The 18,559-nt window shown below is 38.6% G+C and overlaps 1 protein-coding gene across 3 annotated transcripts in view; it reads left to right on the top strand.

Annotated features, from left to right (window-relative positions):
* tub (TUB bipartite transcription factor) overlaps positions 1 to 18,431 on the top strand; it is a 54,890-nt gene extending 36,459 nt beyond the window's left edge. For 2 of the 3 annotated variants that reach the window (XM_055009323.1, XM_023272750.3), the window contains exons 2-12: positions 3,053 to 3,104; positions 4,738 to 4,900; positions 6,176 to 6,313; positions 8,904 to 9,056; positions 10,722 to 10,843; positions 12,909 to 13,100; positions 13,264 to 13,376; positions 15,174 to 15,288; positions 15,839 to 15,937; positions 16,057 to 16,228; positions 16,492 to 18,431. In XM_055009323.1, the coding sequence (XP_054865298.1) occupies positions 3,053 to 3,104; positions 4,738 to 4,900; positions 6,176 to 6,313; positions 8,904 to 9,056; positions 10,722 to 10,843; positions 12,909 to 13,100; positions 13,264 to 13,376; positions 15,174 to 15,288; positions 15,839 to 15,937; positions 16,057 to 16,228; positions 16,492 to 16,625 (1,453 nt within the window). In that variant the 3' untranslated portion in view covers positions 16,626 to 18,431. The remainder of the gene's footprint in view (positions 1 to 3,052; positions 3,105 to 4,737; positions 4,901 to 6,175; positions 6,314 to 8,903; positions 9,057 to 10,721; positions 10,844 to 12,908; positions 13,101 to 13,263; positions 13,377 to 15,173; positions 15,289 to 15,838; positions 15,938 to 16,056; positions 16,229 to 16,491) is intronic. The other variant, XM_055009327.1, reaches the window with a different exon arrangement.
* Positions 18,432 to 18,559: the final 128 nt, after the last annotated feature.

The raw sequence follows: 18,559 nt of genomic DNA on the forward strand, positions 1-18,559 counted from the left end.
TCAAGTGTATGTCCATGCAGGCCACTTTAACTATGTGTCTACATGCATTTAATGGATAGGCTGAAATTGAAATGTAATGATGGCATCATTTGGAAGAGCAAAGATCGTGTTAATAAAATGCAACGATTGCATGTGCATGAAAAAAGGCCATATGGGTCAGCTCCATCTTGTTATTCATGATACAGATGTTCATTGTGTGCAGTGTCACAGGAAGCTTTGGTAGGGATGAAGAGTGCTCTGTGCATCATTATGCTAGTTAGGAGAACATTCTGCTGGTTTGGATCTATATAAGAGCCTACAATGATGATCACACACAATGTGGCGATGCAGCTCATGACAGGAGGTGAGAATCAGGTGATAGTCACAACCCACAGTGTAGGCCTGCGACACACATTATTTAAATTATGGCTTTCTTTGACAGTTTTAGTTGATTTTGAGATCAAGTAGGTTTGTTGGACTCTCAGTGTGTAGGGTAGAATAATCTTGTAGGTGGACCAAAGCACACTAACCTTTTCATGTTTTCTTTCTCATGTCTGTTATAATAATTTAACATTAGGGTATTTCAGTGAGTGTGGTAATCAGATGGCTATTTTGTCACAGCTTCATTTATCAGATTTTCTACAAAGGACATTGGGATACTTTTTAGAGATATTAAACATTTCAGAGAGCACGTGGCTGGTAGCGTCCTCACCTTTTTCCAAAACACAGACAAAAAAAAAAAAACCTGTCCAAAGACTCCTATATAAATAGGATCGGCTCAGACTAAATACTGTAACAGTTACATTTTTTGATCCAGTTTGAGGTGAAGCGCACGCAAAGTGTCTAACACAATCTATTCAAAGCCATCACCAATAGTGGCACAGCTTCGGTTCAAGAGGGCGACAGATCAAACTAGAGCTCACTGAGCATATGGACAGCAAGACAGAGAGGTTTATCATGCAGCAGGAGGGATTTAAGAAGTGTCTATTAATCCTTTGATATTTCCTCCATTGTGAAAACCTTGCGGCTTTGTAATGGTGACCACAGGTATCTAAAGGAAATGAATAAAAGAACTATAACCTTTAATAGCTACCATTTTAGCAACAGTGGGTGAGCATTCAGTGCCCCTTGTAACGGAAGAAGGTTCGTTTTATTCATGCAGCACGGAATCATAAATGTGCTTCAAATAGCACAAGACACCCACCATGCTTAGATCCTCTGTTTCTGCTTTACTCGTGACAGACTCTGTCCATATGGTTACTGATGCAGTTTCTGAATTGTTCTTAAGCCAGTGATTCAAAGAGTCAGTCTTGTCATTGTAGCGTAAATTTTCTCAGTGGGTGCTGAGATTGTGTGGAAAACATGGCAATACTGGATGTAAGAAAAACAGTAACGTCCTATTTAATTGGCCACTTTTACTAACATGCAATGCTGATGTCAGACAATATGAAACTTTGGATCCTTTTTTTTAATTAATATGACTCCTGATAGCATAACTCTTGGCTATTTCTATTATTATGGATGGTATGTGGCTACACTGTTACATGTGATTATTGCTAAAAACCCAAAATATAATTGGTATTGCTGTATTTGTTGGATACCTAATTATTTGGCATTGCACTGAAAAAACCCATCTCGGTTAACCACTATATTTAACTTTTCATATTCTATCTGCTGCTAGGACAATTTAAATACATTCTAACTAAATTATTAGTTGTGTAGGAAAAATAAATGTTTGAAATGTGATAAAATAAGGTGTTGCTTCCATAAAAGAAACAACAATTCAAGAGAGGAGGCTAAGAAGGAACTCTGTGGAATTTTTCATGGAACATGTTTCCTCTCTTGCAAAGATATGGGCCAGCTTCACAATAATTTCCCCCCCAATATTAGGGCATCACAAACAACATTGTGTTTACATGATGCGTCTGATTAAGGGTCTGTAGTATTTCCTGAGAAGAAGCTAACAACAGCTCTTATTTTTACATCTGTCTACAGTAACTACTTCTCTGCATGGTGAGATGAGCCATACGGAAAATACAAGCATCTTTATCCAAGATTGTTCGACACAGTTAACTCACAGTGCCAGTTCTTTTAAGGCTAATTCTCGGTTTCTGCATCCCTGTGTGCAGACTGATGCAGACTTTGAAAACAGACACTGTTCTATTCATGCTACAATAGATAGGCATCGATCGGTCGCTTTGCTCCTCATACCAAACACAGAAAAACACACAAAGCTTCCATGGATGTTTCTGAAAGGTTGGTGGTGACTTTGAGCTTTGTCCAGATTGTCCAGTAGCATCGTGTCACTGTGATTATTCCTGAGATGTGTCAAGCACGTTGAGCAGACAGCACAGGGTTTCTGGAGATTTTGTAACTTTGCACTGTGTTTTTATGCACCATCAGTCGATGTCATTTGTACGAAAGCACCTTTGAAGTCTGGCTGTGACTCCTTCAATAACTCTTAAAGATGAATTATAAAGGTGTGGGTGACAGAGAAATCTTCTAGCACAGCCTCTCCTCAAAACAAGCATTTGTTCTAAGCGGTAATTGCTGTCGTATCACACACACACACACACACAGTGCTGATAGTCTGCATTCTATTGACTGGTCTATTTTGTATTGTACTTAGAAGTGCCGAAAGCCCTCTTGTAATGTAATGTACATATTTTCCTTTGTGTCTTTTCCATAATATCATGTATATATACAGCAGATAAGTGGCCACATTCAGGATACAGCTTTTTCTTATTCTTCACCTCAACATAAGAATACACAAAAATTATAGAAATAGCTTTTATACAGTTAACATACTCATTGTAAAAAGGTAAATTAAGTGTTTTTCATGAATTATCTGATTTTGTTTTTCAGGAAATGATGACCTCATGCATTACCAGTCACATACATATGAATAATTTAGGCATGAAAACAAAATAGCAAAAAACGTGCATTGTTTCCTAGAGCCCACAGCCACCTTCTTTACCATATATTTTATGTGTTTAATGTTCTGTTACAATTTCACAGCAGCAAATGAATTTTAACCTCATCCTTTCTACCTCTTTGCTCTCTTTCTTTGTAGCACTTTAGACGATGAGGGTACCAACCTTCGACAGCAGAAACTGGACAGACAGGTAAGTCTTTGCTGTCCTTCCTGCAGTCCTGATAACAGACTAAGGCATGATCAATTACAACAGGGCAGATTTATTATGACATTAACTTCCACTGCTTCATCATGGTGCCACAAATAGCCCACGAGGACTTATTATCTCCTCAAGTCGAGCTTAATAAGAGGGTCTGTATATGTCTCCAAGAGGTTTAAATCCTGTAAATAACTTACAAATCTAAACACCAAGCAGTCTTAAGGAAAATGTTTTTAATGGTGTTTTGAATCCTAATAAATATTATAAAATTACACAGGCATTCCACTGAAAGAGATGATATAACAGACCTACTCTTGGAAAGTCACACCAGTGCAGGATTCCTCAATGAAACTGATGTTTGGCAGCTTCACACCCTGCAAAGTGACACTGCTGTTTTCATTGTTTGTGGCCAACAGCACTTTCTGTAAGCAGGAAAGCAAACACAGTCAGGCTGCAGTTTAACCATTTTCAAATCTTTTCTATCCATAGTGAAAACTGGTGTTTCTGATGTCATGTTAGTTGAGTACGATATGAAAAAAAACATTCACGTTCTGTTCCACAGCAGCAAACAAACACACCTGTTGTCTTGCACTAATAAATCAATGGCAACATGATCAGTTGACCTCTTTTGCATTCACATCAACTGCTTTTAATTCATGCTTCATTCAAAAATACCATTTTTAACCTGTAGTCACTCACACAGCCAAGCATTAGGTATGTAAGCACCACAAAACAAATTATTTTTGATTGAAACATCTTTTAGGGGCTATCTTCTCATTGTTTATAGGTGATATATTAGTCAGTGGGACAGAAGCTTGTTTTATAATAAGGTTTGTAAAGTACTAAAACTGTGTAAATGTACCTATGGTTTGGTCATCACTGTCTTGGCAATGGCATGAGATATACAGGCCATACTGTTGAGCTCAGATACTCTACAGCATGAATTCTCCACTAATAGAAACCTTCAATATTTGATGAGCTCTGGTTTGAAGACTTGCATGTAGCTGACAGTTAGTCCAGATGAATAACTATATCCAAGCCTCGGGTTATATTGGTCTCAGGTTATATTGGTCTAGGCAGCACATCTTTTAACATCAAGCATTGTTTTCCTGAACTGAACAGCTTTATCTGAGACTGTGTTCCTGCCGTCGGCTGTTAAAGTCAACACTCTGTCTACAGTACAAAGATCACTTACAAGAAAATATGCAACACCTCACAAAGAACTTTTCAAAAATACTCTATATTCTTTGCTATGTTTGAGAAGTAGGGATGAATGAAGCTCTAAAGCTTTGCCTCATGAAGATGTTACATGTTTATCAGACACAGCCAAAGCGCTCTTAAGCAATTAGCTGCTATATTTTTATGTTGTCACTCAGTGAGATGATTTTGCACTATAGTGTAGTAATGATATCATAGCTCTGATTGAGTAAATATGGCCTCACATACACACACACAAAACAAAGGGCTTATTCTTTAATGTGTTAATTGTTTTTTAATTATGCCATTGTAATTTTGTTTTCGTTTATCTTATTTCTCATAATTACAGCATAATATGAGGCTATAACCTCTTTCATTTGCTGTTACTGGGCCTTGATTATTCTTCTCTTCATCTGGGCATGTTTAGCGAGCGCTCCTTGAACAGAAGCAGAAGAAGAAGAGACAAGAGCCTCTGATGGTCCAGTCTAACGTGGACGGGAGGTCTCGGGCTCGTCGGACCAAACAGAGCGAGGAACAGGCTCCGCTGGTGGAATCCTACCTCAGCAGCAACAGCAGCACCATCTACCACGGTGAGTAAGATTTACACTCCTCTGGGAGTCTGTTGATTCAGAAGGCTCAAACAGAGGATTTAAGAAACACATCGATTCAACAAATAAAGATGTCAGCAGCTTGTTTGATAAATCTGTCGTATTTACAGAAAGTATTTGTTTTTGTACCAAAAGAGATTTTATTCTTGTGCAGTTTTTGATTTTCTCTGTTACCAATTATATACACTTTGCACGATTTCCAAACTATAAACAAGGCAAAGAAATAATTACAGAATGATGATATTCCCATTTGAAATCCATCTAGAGCCAATACAACACACTGTGTCATCTATTGCAGGCACGTACGCTGTGCTGCAAATCTCACAACTCAAGAGCAGAGATGGTGTTTGGTCTGAGATTGATGAGGTCTTCTTATTTACACACAGAGTGGATCATCTAATCCCCAGTTCTGCTTGGCCAGTTTCTGGGCTCAAGGCCACAGACTGTCATGTTTCCTGCAGAGAGAAGAAGAAAATGTTGTCCAAATGTTTCTCTGCAACCCATTTTGATGGAAAGAAAGGGGATAATAACCTCATCAGTCCGGCCAAAAGTGTGAAATAAATGTTCTGAACCCTTTTCACTGTTAGCCCTATATCTCTCTATTCACAGGCAAGGACTGGTTGCTCTTTTTATTTTTAGTCTGTATCTGAACTGTACACCTGCACTGATGTTGCAGTGTCCGTGAATAGCAAGCCAACATTATTCCAGTGTTGAGGAAAAATCTAATCCATTGTCATATTTCTCATGATAAAAAAAGAAATGTGCAAATACTGTACACTGAAACATAATTATTGTTTAAAGGAGAGGGTGATTTTATTACAACAGATCACACATTTCAAAATATACATTTTGAATTTAGTACTACAAATTACCACAAGCATTGTTTTCAATTTTAGGCTTAACACTTACATTCAGTTATTGAATGTATTAAAAGAGACTCCAGAAAGCAGTGCAATTTATTTGTAATATTCTGTACAAATGTTGGTCTTTATATGTAATGTATTATGTCTGGGTAAATTCTCAGTCATCCAGGACATGGTCTGGACTTTTGTTTTTGGTTGTTCAAGAGGCTTCTTCGGTTCTAACTTTAGAACTAAGCACTGCTTTGTATTAATTTTCATACAGTATAACCTAACCGTAAAGGTTCATTTTGTATAATTTTAGATGTACTCAGACTTATTCTCCATTTCTCCCCTCCTCTGTCCATACTCACCGACATCCTGGCGTGTTCTACTGGTCATCTCCATTTCTGTTTAGTGCAAGAAGCTGAACAGGAGGAGGTGAAGGTGATATCGGACACACAGCCGCCTCGCTCAGCCAAAAAGGGAAAAGCGTCGGCCAGCTCCACTCCGCAGACAGGCAGTGACAAGAAGGAGAGGAAGGGGAAACACAAAGGTCAGCAAGCCAATATTAAGACAAATAGATAATCAGAGAGAGTGAAGAATAGATAAATACATTATTGTTGGTCTTTATGTATTAGTGTTTTTTTTAGACCAAATAGATCGATTTAAATGAATAGGAGCAGTCTATTCAAGAGAAAAGCCAAAATCCTTTTTATCCAGCAGTTGTCTATGTCTTGTTAGAGCTCCGAAATCTGTGTGTAACAGGCTGACACACCACAAGTGGAGATGAACATTAGAGGAGGAAAAAAAAAAGAGGTCCATATTGTGTATATTCCAACTATAGATACACTGCTTTGATGGTTTACTTATCTGCCATTATACACTCACAATGTGTTGTGGCACACTCAGCAGAATGCAGTATAATAGTTGAAAACCCCAAAACGCAGACATAAATATCAAAGCAAAAAGCAAAGCACAAATATTTACATTATATAGATGCATAGTTTGCTCATCAGTTTCTGACATTAGATGTTCTTGTCATCTGATATACTGCAGTACAGTCGATGCTTGTCATTGGAATGACTTTGTCCCAGAAAAAAAGCTAATGGAATTCAACTGGGGTAAAAGATTAAGCAGGCCAGTAGTGCCAAACTCCCCACTGATGAGCCCGTCTCACTCCTTCTCTGTCTCACTCTCCAATTCTGTGAAGCACAAGCCCACATCATGCACTCACAGAGCATATTCAATGCTCTTCTGTTTTCTCAGAGGAAGTAATACAAATTGCTCAAAAATCAGGAATTAACCATCCAACATCAAATTGAAACTCAAATCTAAACAAATACTGACTTACCTCTTACATGTGTACCTAGTCTTAGAGAGGCTTCTAGCGATATTAATTGTGGAATAAAATGTGATAGTTGTTTATACACTTACAATTTAGAATTGATTATCGTATTTTCGCGACCATAAGGCGCACTTAATAGTCTTACATTTTCTCCAAAATGGACGGAGCGCCTTATAATGCGGTGCGCCTTATGTGTGCACCGAGTTCCAAAATTTGTAAACGTTATTGTGTGACTTTGATGAGCTCCGCTTGACTGACTGAGAACATTTCCTGCTGACACGCTGCTTATATAGAGAAAAGGAGGACGTGACAGAGGACAGCATGAGAACGTTAAAGGGGGAAGTGTGGGCGTGAAAGAAGACGCTAAAGACACGCCCCCAGTTGGTATATAGTGCCGGTATTTGCATTATGCAAAACAACATGGGTTTGGCGTCACCGTCCCTGTTGATCTGTGACTCCATGCGCGTCCATCTCACAGCCGCTGTGAAAAACCAAGTGCAGCAAATGAACTCGGAGCTTGCTATCATTCCGGGAGGCTTGACGAAGGAACTCCAACCGCTGGACATCGGTGTAAACAGGGCGTTCAAAGTGAAGTTGCGAACGGCGTGGGAGCGATGGATGACAGATGGCGAACACAGTTTTACTAAGACTGGGAGGCAGCGCCGGGCGAGTTACGCCACAATTTGTGAATGGATTGCGGATGCTTGGGCTAACGTGTCTGCTTGCACTGTTGTTCGAGCTCTCGCAAAAGCCGGCATCATTTATGAGGAGCCGCACGGCAACGAGACTGACTCTGACAATGACGAGCGGGAACCTGGCGTGTTCCATGGAGAACTAGCCCAGCTGTTCATTTCGGATACAGAAGATGAGGACTTTGATGGATTTGTGAATGAGGATTGATCAAAAAACAACGTGAAAACATTGCTAAATACTTCAATAAAGTACAACTGAACTCAGTTTAGCTTCCGCTGCCTTTTTTAAAACACACGCTAGCATGCATGTTTTAAGCTAGTACAGGTATGTTTTACCATGCACGCGCTCTATAATCCGGTGCGCCTTATGTATGTGTTAAATACAGAAATAGCACCCGGAACTGAGACTGCGCCTTTTAATACGGTGCGCCTTATGTATGTGTTAAATACAGAAATAGCACCTGGAACTGAGACTGCGCCTTTTAATACGGTGCGCCTTATGTATGTGTTAAATACAGAAATAGCACCCGGAACTGAGACTGCGCCTTTTAATACGGTGCGCCTTATGTATGTGTTAAATACAGAAATAGCACCCGGAACTGAGACTGCGCCTTTTAATACGGTGCGCCTTATGGTCGCGAAAATACGGTAATCTGTCCCAATTATATCCAAAAAATTGAATTAAATACAACTCCCCATACACCTGTAGGTAACTTTTTATGAATTTTACTGAATTCAGCAATGTAGTCGTGAAAACACACCCACACATAGGAAAGGTGCAATGTTTTTCATATGAATTTTAATTTCTACATGCACACTGTGCTGCTTTCTGTAGCAGCAGAGACATAATGTGTCTTCCCTTAGAAGTTGATAGAATATTGAAGACAGTGAGCAAAATAATTGCTTAAAACGTAAGAAGAGAGGACGCCCATTCACTCAGGCTTGTTGACTATGTGATCAATATATGAATTGTTGTTGCAGTTTGACGGAAACAGCAGCCTTTGTTTTACTTTCCTGAGACACATTTGAACATATACTGTACGTCGTAAATTACTGAGTGTTGAACAGTAGTGAAGCTTTGCTCCTGTGGGATTGTGGCTCTGCAGCGGTCGATGGCCTGGCTTCCCAGCAGGACGACAGTCAGATCCAGATCCTGACCGTGGGTCACAACAGCACAGACGAGTCCGAGGCAGAACCTGTCATGAGCTGCACGCAGTCACAGAGTAAACAGGATCTGCGCGTCACCATGCTCAAGAAAGGTACCGTCAGCATTCAAGAAAGCTTCTGCCGCTGCATCTGCAGTAGCACAACCATGAGTTCATGTTTACACCCACGGCATTCTGGTCCACTGCTGTGGTGCGTTGTGGGAGGAATGAAAAACACTGACTCATGTTAAAACTTGCGACTCAAATAGACGTGCCATTTTAAAAACCCAGCGCCTGACTTATATTGATATCATTAATCATACTGTAAACACTGAATACTAGCAGACTCATTAATTGTTCCTTACGTAATAAACACTCAAGTACATTATTCTATAGTTAGCAGCAAAGTGAGATTTTGGACACTGATAAATCCTAAAGTTTCACTGCCTTCACTGACTGCTACAGTGTTGTATATCTGTAATGTATGCATCTACCAAATGCATTCATGCTAGAAATATGGTACGATGAGAGCTGTAGTAATATTCTATGTGCTGTTTCATTCCTTTACTTCATTAATTTTTCACTATCATGGACTCGGAAACAAATGCAGAGTGATTAAAGTGATGACGGTGTGAAAGTGGGGTTTTTTTGTTATTGTTGTTTTTTGCAAATTAACAAATTAGTTGTCAGGTTTTGCCCATCAATGATGGAAAATAACCAACTATATTTACTCAGTTACAGTGCTTGAGAGTAGTTTGGGGGTACTTTACTCAAATATTTCCATTATATGCTACTTTATTCTTCCACTCCACTACATTTTAGATAAAAATATTGTGTATTGTATTGTATATTGTAATACTGTATCTACTCCACTGCATTTATTTGACCAATTTAGTTGCTAGTTACCTTTACAGAAAGCAATTTATAGTCAGGGTCACATTTGAGATATCTATGAGTTGTAAACAGCTCAATTAAGAGTGATTTTTTTCCCTCTAAATTTCTCACTTTTTTTTTCAATAAATGTTCACATGATCCAGTATCTCCAAGTCCAAAAACTGAAAACAGAATTTGTTTTTCTTCTTATTCCTTTTTCTGCTGTCATTGTATATGAAACTGTACATAAAGAAACTTAAATTAGCTTAACCCTGCAGCGGCTGCAACAGTAACTGGTGCTTAAGTATTAACAATCTTATGAAGTTTAAAATACCAGTGCTTTTATTCGAATACTTTAACTACATTTTTCTGCTAATACTTATGTACTATTACTTGCAATGCTATATTAGTACTTTTCCTTTTGCAAAGTATGTGAATCCTTGTGTGAACACTGATGATGATATTTTGTCTACGTTTGAATTATTGTTGCTGTCATTGATACTGTAGTTTACTCTTTAAAGTCATTGCACTGCTTTTAGTCTTCTTTTCCTTTTCTGGTCATTTATTTGCAAAAAAATGTAATCTGCCTGCAACAACTGTAGTGCTGGTTATGTAGAGCTGCAGTCAGTAACTTAACACCACAACGTTTGTTACTTTACACATTTCTAAACATGTTAAAACAGCCATAAGTGGATCAGCTCGAAAGTGAAATGCAGTCACAGCTAAAGGTTTGACAAAAAAACACAACTTTCAAACATCCGATATGCACGATATGCAACAGTAAAAAAAGTACAAATGTGTTCTTGTTGGAGATGTTTGCATATTTCTCTTTTACGTTAGCAATTGAAAGCAGGCAAATCTCTGTGAATCTTTCTTTTTCTATTGTTGTTTTTTGTTTTTATTAAGGTATATCCAGCAGCATGAATTTTGATGAAGAAGAGGATGATGATGATGAAATTAGCTCCAGTTCCTCACAGCTCAACAGCAACACCAGACCAGGCTCTGCCACCAGCAAGAAGTCATGCAAGGTAAAATGAATTTCACAGCGTACATTTGTACTCTGTGTGTGCCTGTCTATCCAACAACCAGTGCAAAACAATGGACTTTAAGTTTTGTTGCTCAGCTGGACCCTTTTCAAAACAATTTCATGGCTGAAAGTACAGTATTTGACAGTCATAGTTAAATTAAGTGCTTTGCTATTTCTGACCTTTTCCTTGCATTTATTCACACAGATGTGGCCTCTCACTAATTTGCAGGGTATGTCACAGCGTTATGTATGTATGAAGGTGGCAGAACAACAATCGTATACCTTGCGTCTCTAGGCGTTATACAAGAAGAGGTATTTCTAAACTGTGTTTTATTCATGAGTCAGAGAGCTGTTTCACTTCATACTTCTGTTAACTTGAGCTATAAAAGCTTTGGAAGGACTTGGTATAATATTAAATAAGTTTAAAAGATCAAAAATGTTTTTCCTCCTCCATTTCAGCTGTGATAATGCATGGCAAGAAAAAGCATCTGAAGTTTTTGGAGTTACCTGTTTTTGTGCATGAATGTGTCTTAATATGATCTGATCTTTATCTAAGTCACAAGATAAATACCGTGTGCTTAATATGATGACACACAAATAATTATAACGTTTCATGTCTTTATTGAACACATTCATGAAACATTCACAGTGCTTGTGGAAGAAATAAGTTAGAGCCTGGATTTAATAAACCATCGAACCTCCCTGCGGTAGCAATCATCTCATTTGTTGTAGCTGCAGATCAGACCTGCACAACACTCAGGAGGGATTTTGGACCATTCTTGCTTACAGAGCTGCTTCTGCTCCGCCATACCCTAATGATGTCTGGTGTGAACGGCTCTCTTGAGGCCATTTCACAGCATCTCTATCGAGTTAAGATCTGGGCTCTGACTCTGCTACTGAAAAAGGCAGATTCCCTTTGTTTGAAGTGAATTTACTTCGATGTTTCAGGTTATTATCCTGTTGCATCACACCTGGCCGACAGCCAGCCTGACAGTAAGATGCCTTGATAAACTTAGGAATTAGTTTTAATTAATTAAAATTTCATCTGTCCTCAAAACACTTTCCTTATAGTGTTATGAAATGTCCAGGAGTTCACTGGCAGACTTCCAGCATGCAGTGATGTTATTCTGGAGAGTAGTGGCTTCCTCTGATGCGTCCTGCTGTGGACAACATGCTCCCTTGAAATGATTTGTGTATGACAGATTAATGAACAGAAATATTAATGAGCTCCAGTGATTCCTCAAAGCCTGTAACTGTGGTTCCTTCTTACCACAGTGAGCATTCTGCATTCTGCTTCTGGTGGCACGGTACTAAACCGACTCTGTTTATAGACATCATGTCTAAATGTGGATTGATCGATTCTCCACCAAAACTCCCTGGCAGAAGAGATATGGCAGTGGGACCTTCTTGGCTAAATACAGGATAAACAAATGAATAAAAACCTTTCCAGCTTCACGTAAATCAACAGTTTTTGATCACAAGTCCTCCCAGGTCTCTTTTTAGAGAGACACAGTTGACATCAGTAAATGCTTCTTGTGAATAGCAAACTGAGAATGTGTGAGTCATATTTGCAAGTCAAAGCAGCTCCAACCGACACCTCCAGGTTTGCTACCTCCTGACTCCAATTAGCTTTTGTTGATGTCATTAGCCTGGAGGTTCGCAAACTTTTTTCCAAGTTAGACTGTCACTGAATAATGAATTAAGTATGGAGACGAACAAGAAAAACCCAGTGACTTCGGTTTTTCTTAATAAAATATATTGTGTTGTCACTTAGATTACAATCTGACCATATTTTAATATAGTACACAGTCTGTGGTGTCTCTACTCTCCGTTATGATAACCATCATTTCTCTTTGCTCCTCTAATCATTCCCTTCAGTCAACTCAATCTTTTGTCTCTACACCAGGTCCTTATTTTAGACACGGTGTGCTCATTCGAAGTCCCCGCAGACAATTTGATCTTCAGATTCATTTCTCTGTTTTAATGAAAGTCAGCTGTAATGCCTCACTCACCAGTCCACCATCTCATGAAAGGTTTCGCCCTGAGTGGGCTGTTTGCTCCTACAGGAGGTGGCCTCAGCACCCACTCCACCAGTCAATGAACCCTCCATCGACGTGGATGACCTTGAGGAGTTTTCTCTGCGACCCGCACCGCAGGGGGTCAGAGTGAAGTGTAGAATCACCAGAGACAAGAAGGGCATGGACAGAGGCATGTATCCCACCTACTACCTTCACCTGGAGAGGGAGGACGGCAAGAAGGTGAGCGGGGTCGACAAGGCTAACAGACATCCCATCCAAGACGTCTGTCAATGTATTTCCATGAAAGGAGTGCAAAGTCTTTCATTAAGCCCAATCAGTTTTGTTCTACTGAAAGCTTTGTGTGCAATTTGACTAATTTAGTGTCTGGGTTGGTTTGTCACAGGTGTTCCTTTTAGCTGGGAGGAAGAGGAAAAAGAGTAAAACATCAAATTACCTCATCTCCATTGATCCCACTGATCTGTCTCGAGGTGGAGAGAGTTTCATCGGTAAACTGAGGTAAGTCCTCAGTGGCTTTGCTGCATGGAACATTTTTTTTTCAGCCTTCCCTGGAAATTGTATAAACTGAAGAATGCTAAATGTTGTACGTGATTTTTTTTCTAACTTTTTCCGTGGCACTGCTATTTGGGTTTAATCTCAGACTTACAAAACTTTGTCTTTGGTTGCATTTAGTGTTGATGCAATGTTTGTAGCCCCATTTCTTCATTTTGTAATTCATTTGGGCTCAATGAAAAAGCTGTCTAATAGTGAAAAAAGTGTCTATGTGACACCTACTGTAAAAATTCAGGATATTTTCATATGTAAGGCACCATTTAGTAGAAGTACTTGATGTCCCATGCTAATTTTGCTTCTCTAGATAAATGTAATTGTTATATTTTTGTTGGAACCCTCTGCAATTCAGCACTCAAGGTAAAAAAATTTTCATTAAAAACGCTCTTTAAAAATTCAAGAATAGTAGAAAGTGAGTGGTAGCATAATCCTCAGAGACGGCTTCAAGGCTGTGTTAGCGGCTCAATCTAAAGTCCGATGGAGTTTAATCAAATATGGCTCCCTGTAGCCTTTTCATCTTCAGAGCTGTCCTGACCATTGGTCGATTGCTCAAACCTTTGCAATCACAATCCTGCTTGAATGATGGGATTCTAAATTTAAATGAACAGTGACCTTTTATCTGGGGCTTCTCAAGAGTCCTTGAGTAGGGCTTGTCTAAATGAGGTATAGTGCGTAAGAGGTATACAGGCAGCTATTTAAAGCTGTGGCTTTGAAAACCTCTAAGAAAATGGTACTACTCATGATGCCACATTCACGGAAAGCACTACAGTAAATTTAAATGTAAATGAGAAATACAAACAGCAAAATGAGACAAATAACAATTTCACATCAGAGAGTAGTTCGTGAAAAAACACTTTCAATATCTAGTTGTACTGATATTACATTATCCTGTGAACCACACATCATAATAATGATAAATGTGCTATTTAGAGAGTTGCTAACTCTGTAATTTTGTATCACATACTATATGTGTCTAATTTAATGATAGTAAACATGTAATGAAAAGGTCATATGAAATTAACACTTTGCTCTTAACTAGAAATGATGTTTACATTCAGATGCAAGTTAACTGCATTACCGTGTAGGGAGTCCAGGTTAATGCCTTAGACTCTTTATCATGTTCCTTCAGCCGTTCATGAGCAATTTTTGCAGTGTACAACTTTGCAGTTTTGGAGTTTTTGCAAAGTAACATCCACATGAATGCCAGGACCCGAGGTTTCCTAGCAGAACAATACATTGTAACAGGATAGTTGACATTATACACTTCACTTGTCAGTGGTTTTAATATTGTAGCTAATCAGTGTATAGCCACAACAGAAGAGCTATAATGCAGAGTTTGTCCCACTAGAGACAGTATTAAAATCATACATCAAGGATTAAAGATTACAAGAACAGAGTAAATTTTTTTTTCTACTTACATGGTCATCAGCAAGCTGTTTTAGTCACTTCAAGGCAGCTAAGAAGGCTCAATCATACACGTTAACACCAAGTCTGGGATTGACACTTGAATATACTTGAATAATCAGTCAATATTTCACAAGGTAGTCACATGTTGGGTACTATTACTGTTGATTTGTTGTTGATTTAGCAGTTCATGTTTCCATCTGGAGCATGATGTTGTAGGATTACTTACATTACAGAATCTGGATACATTTTAGGTATGTAGGCACACAGTGGAAAATGTATTTTCACTTACACACACAGACCACCAATCAGACTCTTTGGTGTGTTGTGCTTTCTTTGCAGATCAAACCTCATGGGAACCAAGTTCACTGTATACGACAGCGGTCTGAACCCCATGAAGAGCACCACCAGCCTCGAAGCCAGCAGTCTGCGTCAAGAGCTAGCAGCCATTTGCTATGTGAGTTGGTTGAAATGACTCTTTTTCCAAAGCTGTGCTCAAACATATCAGAAATATAAAAATATTTCACAATTGTTGCAATTACGATAAAATATTTGCTTACATAATTTTAATGAATAGCATTTTTCTAGTAGTTTTATTTGTTTCAAAAGCACAATATACAAGTTCATGTTTATGATTTTTACACAAAGCAAACAAAGGAATCTTGTTATTGCAATAACCAGTTTTAAATCAAGGTGTCATCTAAAGTATGCATGCATGAATTCAGTGGGATGTCTGTGAAGGAGAATAAAATCAGTTAACTGTCACTGGTCCACAAAAACATAAGATTTCTATTATTATGCTGTAGCTTTTAGTTCAAAAGAGAACATAAATTGTATTCTGTTCAACTAGAAAAGAGAGTGAAGTGTTAAAATCTTCAGCGAGAAAAATGTTCCCTTTTTCTATATTTTACATTCCATATGATTTGTATTAATATATTACACCATAAATCTAATAATATAAGATTGGTAGAACATATTCTCAGTACAGTTTCACCTTTTCAATCTAGGAAACCAATGTCTTAGGATTCAAAGGACCTCGCAAAATGAGCGTCATCATTCCTGGAATGAACATGGACCACGAGAGAGTGTCTATTCGCCCACGAAATGTATGTGTAACCTAATTTCTCCATAGTCACATCTGTGCTGACCAATTGAAACACTTATGTAATTGATCCGTTATCAATGGTGCCCAGGCTCGGAGTTGTTCTATTCTTCCTCATTACAGGACCATGAGTCACTGCTGGCCAGGTGGCAGAACAAGAACACAGAGAGCGTGATTGAACTTCACAACAAGACGCCTGTGTGGAACGATGACACACAGTCCTATGTGCTCAACTTCCACGGCAGAGTCACTCAGGCCTCGGTCAAGAATTTCCAAATTATCCACGACAATGACCGTAGGTTTCTGCTTTGAAACTGTTTTTCAGAAGGTTTAAAAATATTTAACAGGGGATTAGCAACAACAAAAAAAGACAATGAAAAAAAACAAGTCTGTTCTTGCTTTCAAATGCCATTTTACTCATAACTGTTTATCTGATGATAGTGAACAGTATAGAGGGAGACAGGAAACAATGGGCAGGGATATGAGATGCAGCAAAATTAACTGCTTTGCTCTTAGGATCACTGAACAAACTTGTTCTGTGTTTCTTTTCCCATGCAGCTGACTACATTGTGATGCAGTTTGGCCGTGTGGCAGAAGATGTCTTCACCATGGACTATAACTACCCAATGTGTGCCCTGCAAGCCTTTGCTATCGCCCTCTCCAGCTTTGACAGCAAGTTAGCCTGCGAATAGAGCCCGGCCCAGAGTTCAGTGGAGAACTGGTCCGCCTGTCCTCTCAACAAGGGCTGTTAACGTATCCCTGGGGCTGGTTTGAGATCTCCAAATCACCCAGTACCTTGGAAGTCCTGCATATCCCAAAATGCTTCATGGGCCTCAAGTTTTAAGTGTATGTGTGTGTCTGGGGGAGGGTGGGTGGAAGTGACCTCAGGATGGTCTTGGTCAGTGGAAGAAAACAAGCACAAAGAGTAGTCGAAAATCAGATTCATTTGTTTTGATAACTATAGTCATTTTGTACGGTAACGACATTATAAAAACCAACACTGTTCCTTTATGTCGTAGTTAGAGAAATTTAACATTTCTTTATCTGTAAATTATAACTAACAGTTACACATCGGTAAGTTTTAAAAGTTGACTGGACTTTATGTAATCTACCACATAAAAAAAACACAATGTCACTCTTCCTCAAGCATGAATACTGTTTATATAGTTACTAAATTAAAAATAACATGCACGCCACAGTATGTTTATTTTGTTATTTGCATATTTATTAGATGTTAATTTTGTTTTTCTCCTATTGTTTGCAACAACTTCAGCAGTATTAGCTCTATGGAGCTGCAAGCACATCCAATGATCCTCACTCGAATATCACTTTTTTTCCACACAAAACAATTGGAGATTTGGACGTGAAAAGGGCAGAGGCGTGTTACACAGTGCTGTGTACCATAAACGATGTTGTGTCACAGTGTCATATATGTGAATGTATAGGATGATGGTGCACTTTACTTTGAAGTCTGTGGTGGATGAGATATAGCTGTACATACTTTATTGTGCCTTCGAAGACTAATTCCAGTGTTAAACGTTGGCTGTGAAATGAGCTGAGCTTCAATTGGTCTTTGCATTTCTTGCTGTCCTCATATGCATCGGAGAAACCTCCCTGTAGCGACTTTTAATTCACTTCTCTGATGCAGAGTTCATTTAGACTGACTAAATACCAGGGGTTGTAAAACCTCTGGAGGATAATATTCCAAAGCGTGCATCATAGGACAACATTTCGGTCCTAGTTTGTTTAAATTGCATTTAAAGCCTCCAACGCATTACATGAAAGAGATGAGTATTTATTGGCATTGTACTGTAAATCAAGCAGCAGATACAGCAGATATCCAAGGCCTCAGGCTTAAGGTTGTGCTCATATCTTCTGATGTCTGCTTGGGGTAAAAAGTACTGATCACAGATTGATTTACTGCCAACAAACACACAGTTACAATGTGAAACCACCACAGCTTAAACACATTTTCCATGTCTTGCTTTACATCCTTGATTAATTTTATGCTCCACTGAGGTGGAGTTTGATACATTCCTCTTCTGACTTGCAGTAGGTTTCTATATCACGTAGTTTATTGCTGTTCACATTTTTACTCAAAAATATTACTCCTCTTGCTCCTTATGGGGCAGTATTCTTTCTCAAATATGTGATAATATTTTGTATTTTATGACCATTAAAAAAAAAGTGCTGAATGTTGGCAAAGAACAATCTCTGATACCGCTATTGTTACTGTGGGTTATGAGGAAATCTTTATCAAATGTGCTATTCTTGTACTCAATTGTGTTCTAACTATTTTAAATTTCTATTTTAAAATTGATGATACTCTTGCTGTAAAGTCTGCTTTTCATACGTGTGTCCGGGAACCAATGGTTCTTTCACTTTTTTGTTTTTAGTGCTCTCGTTGTAATGTACAGTAAATGGTGTACAATTTACTGTGGTGGTATAAACACAGTCCTTTCTTCAAGGAAAAAAAATAAAATTACAGTAAGTCAAAATATGCATTCTCTTTTCTGAAAAAAAAAAGACCGACTAAAAATCCTGTATGGTTTTCCAAAGTTGTTGTTCCTATTTGGGTCACTTAGTTGCATTAATACTGCAAAGTGTATCATTTAGTTTGGTCAAA

The sequence above is a fragment of the Amphiprion ocellaris genome, chromosome 1, assembly GCF_022539595.1.
Source record: "Amphiprion ocellaris isolate individual 3 ecotype Okinawa chromosome 1, ASM2253959v1, whole genome shotgun sequence".
In the NCBI taxonomy this organism is placed as follows: Eukaryota; Metazoa; Chordata; class Actinopteri; family Pomacentridae; genus Amphiprion; species Amphiprion ocellaris.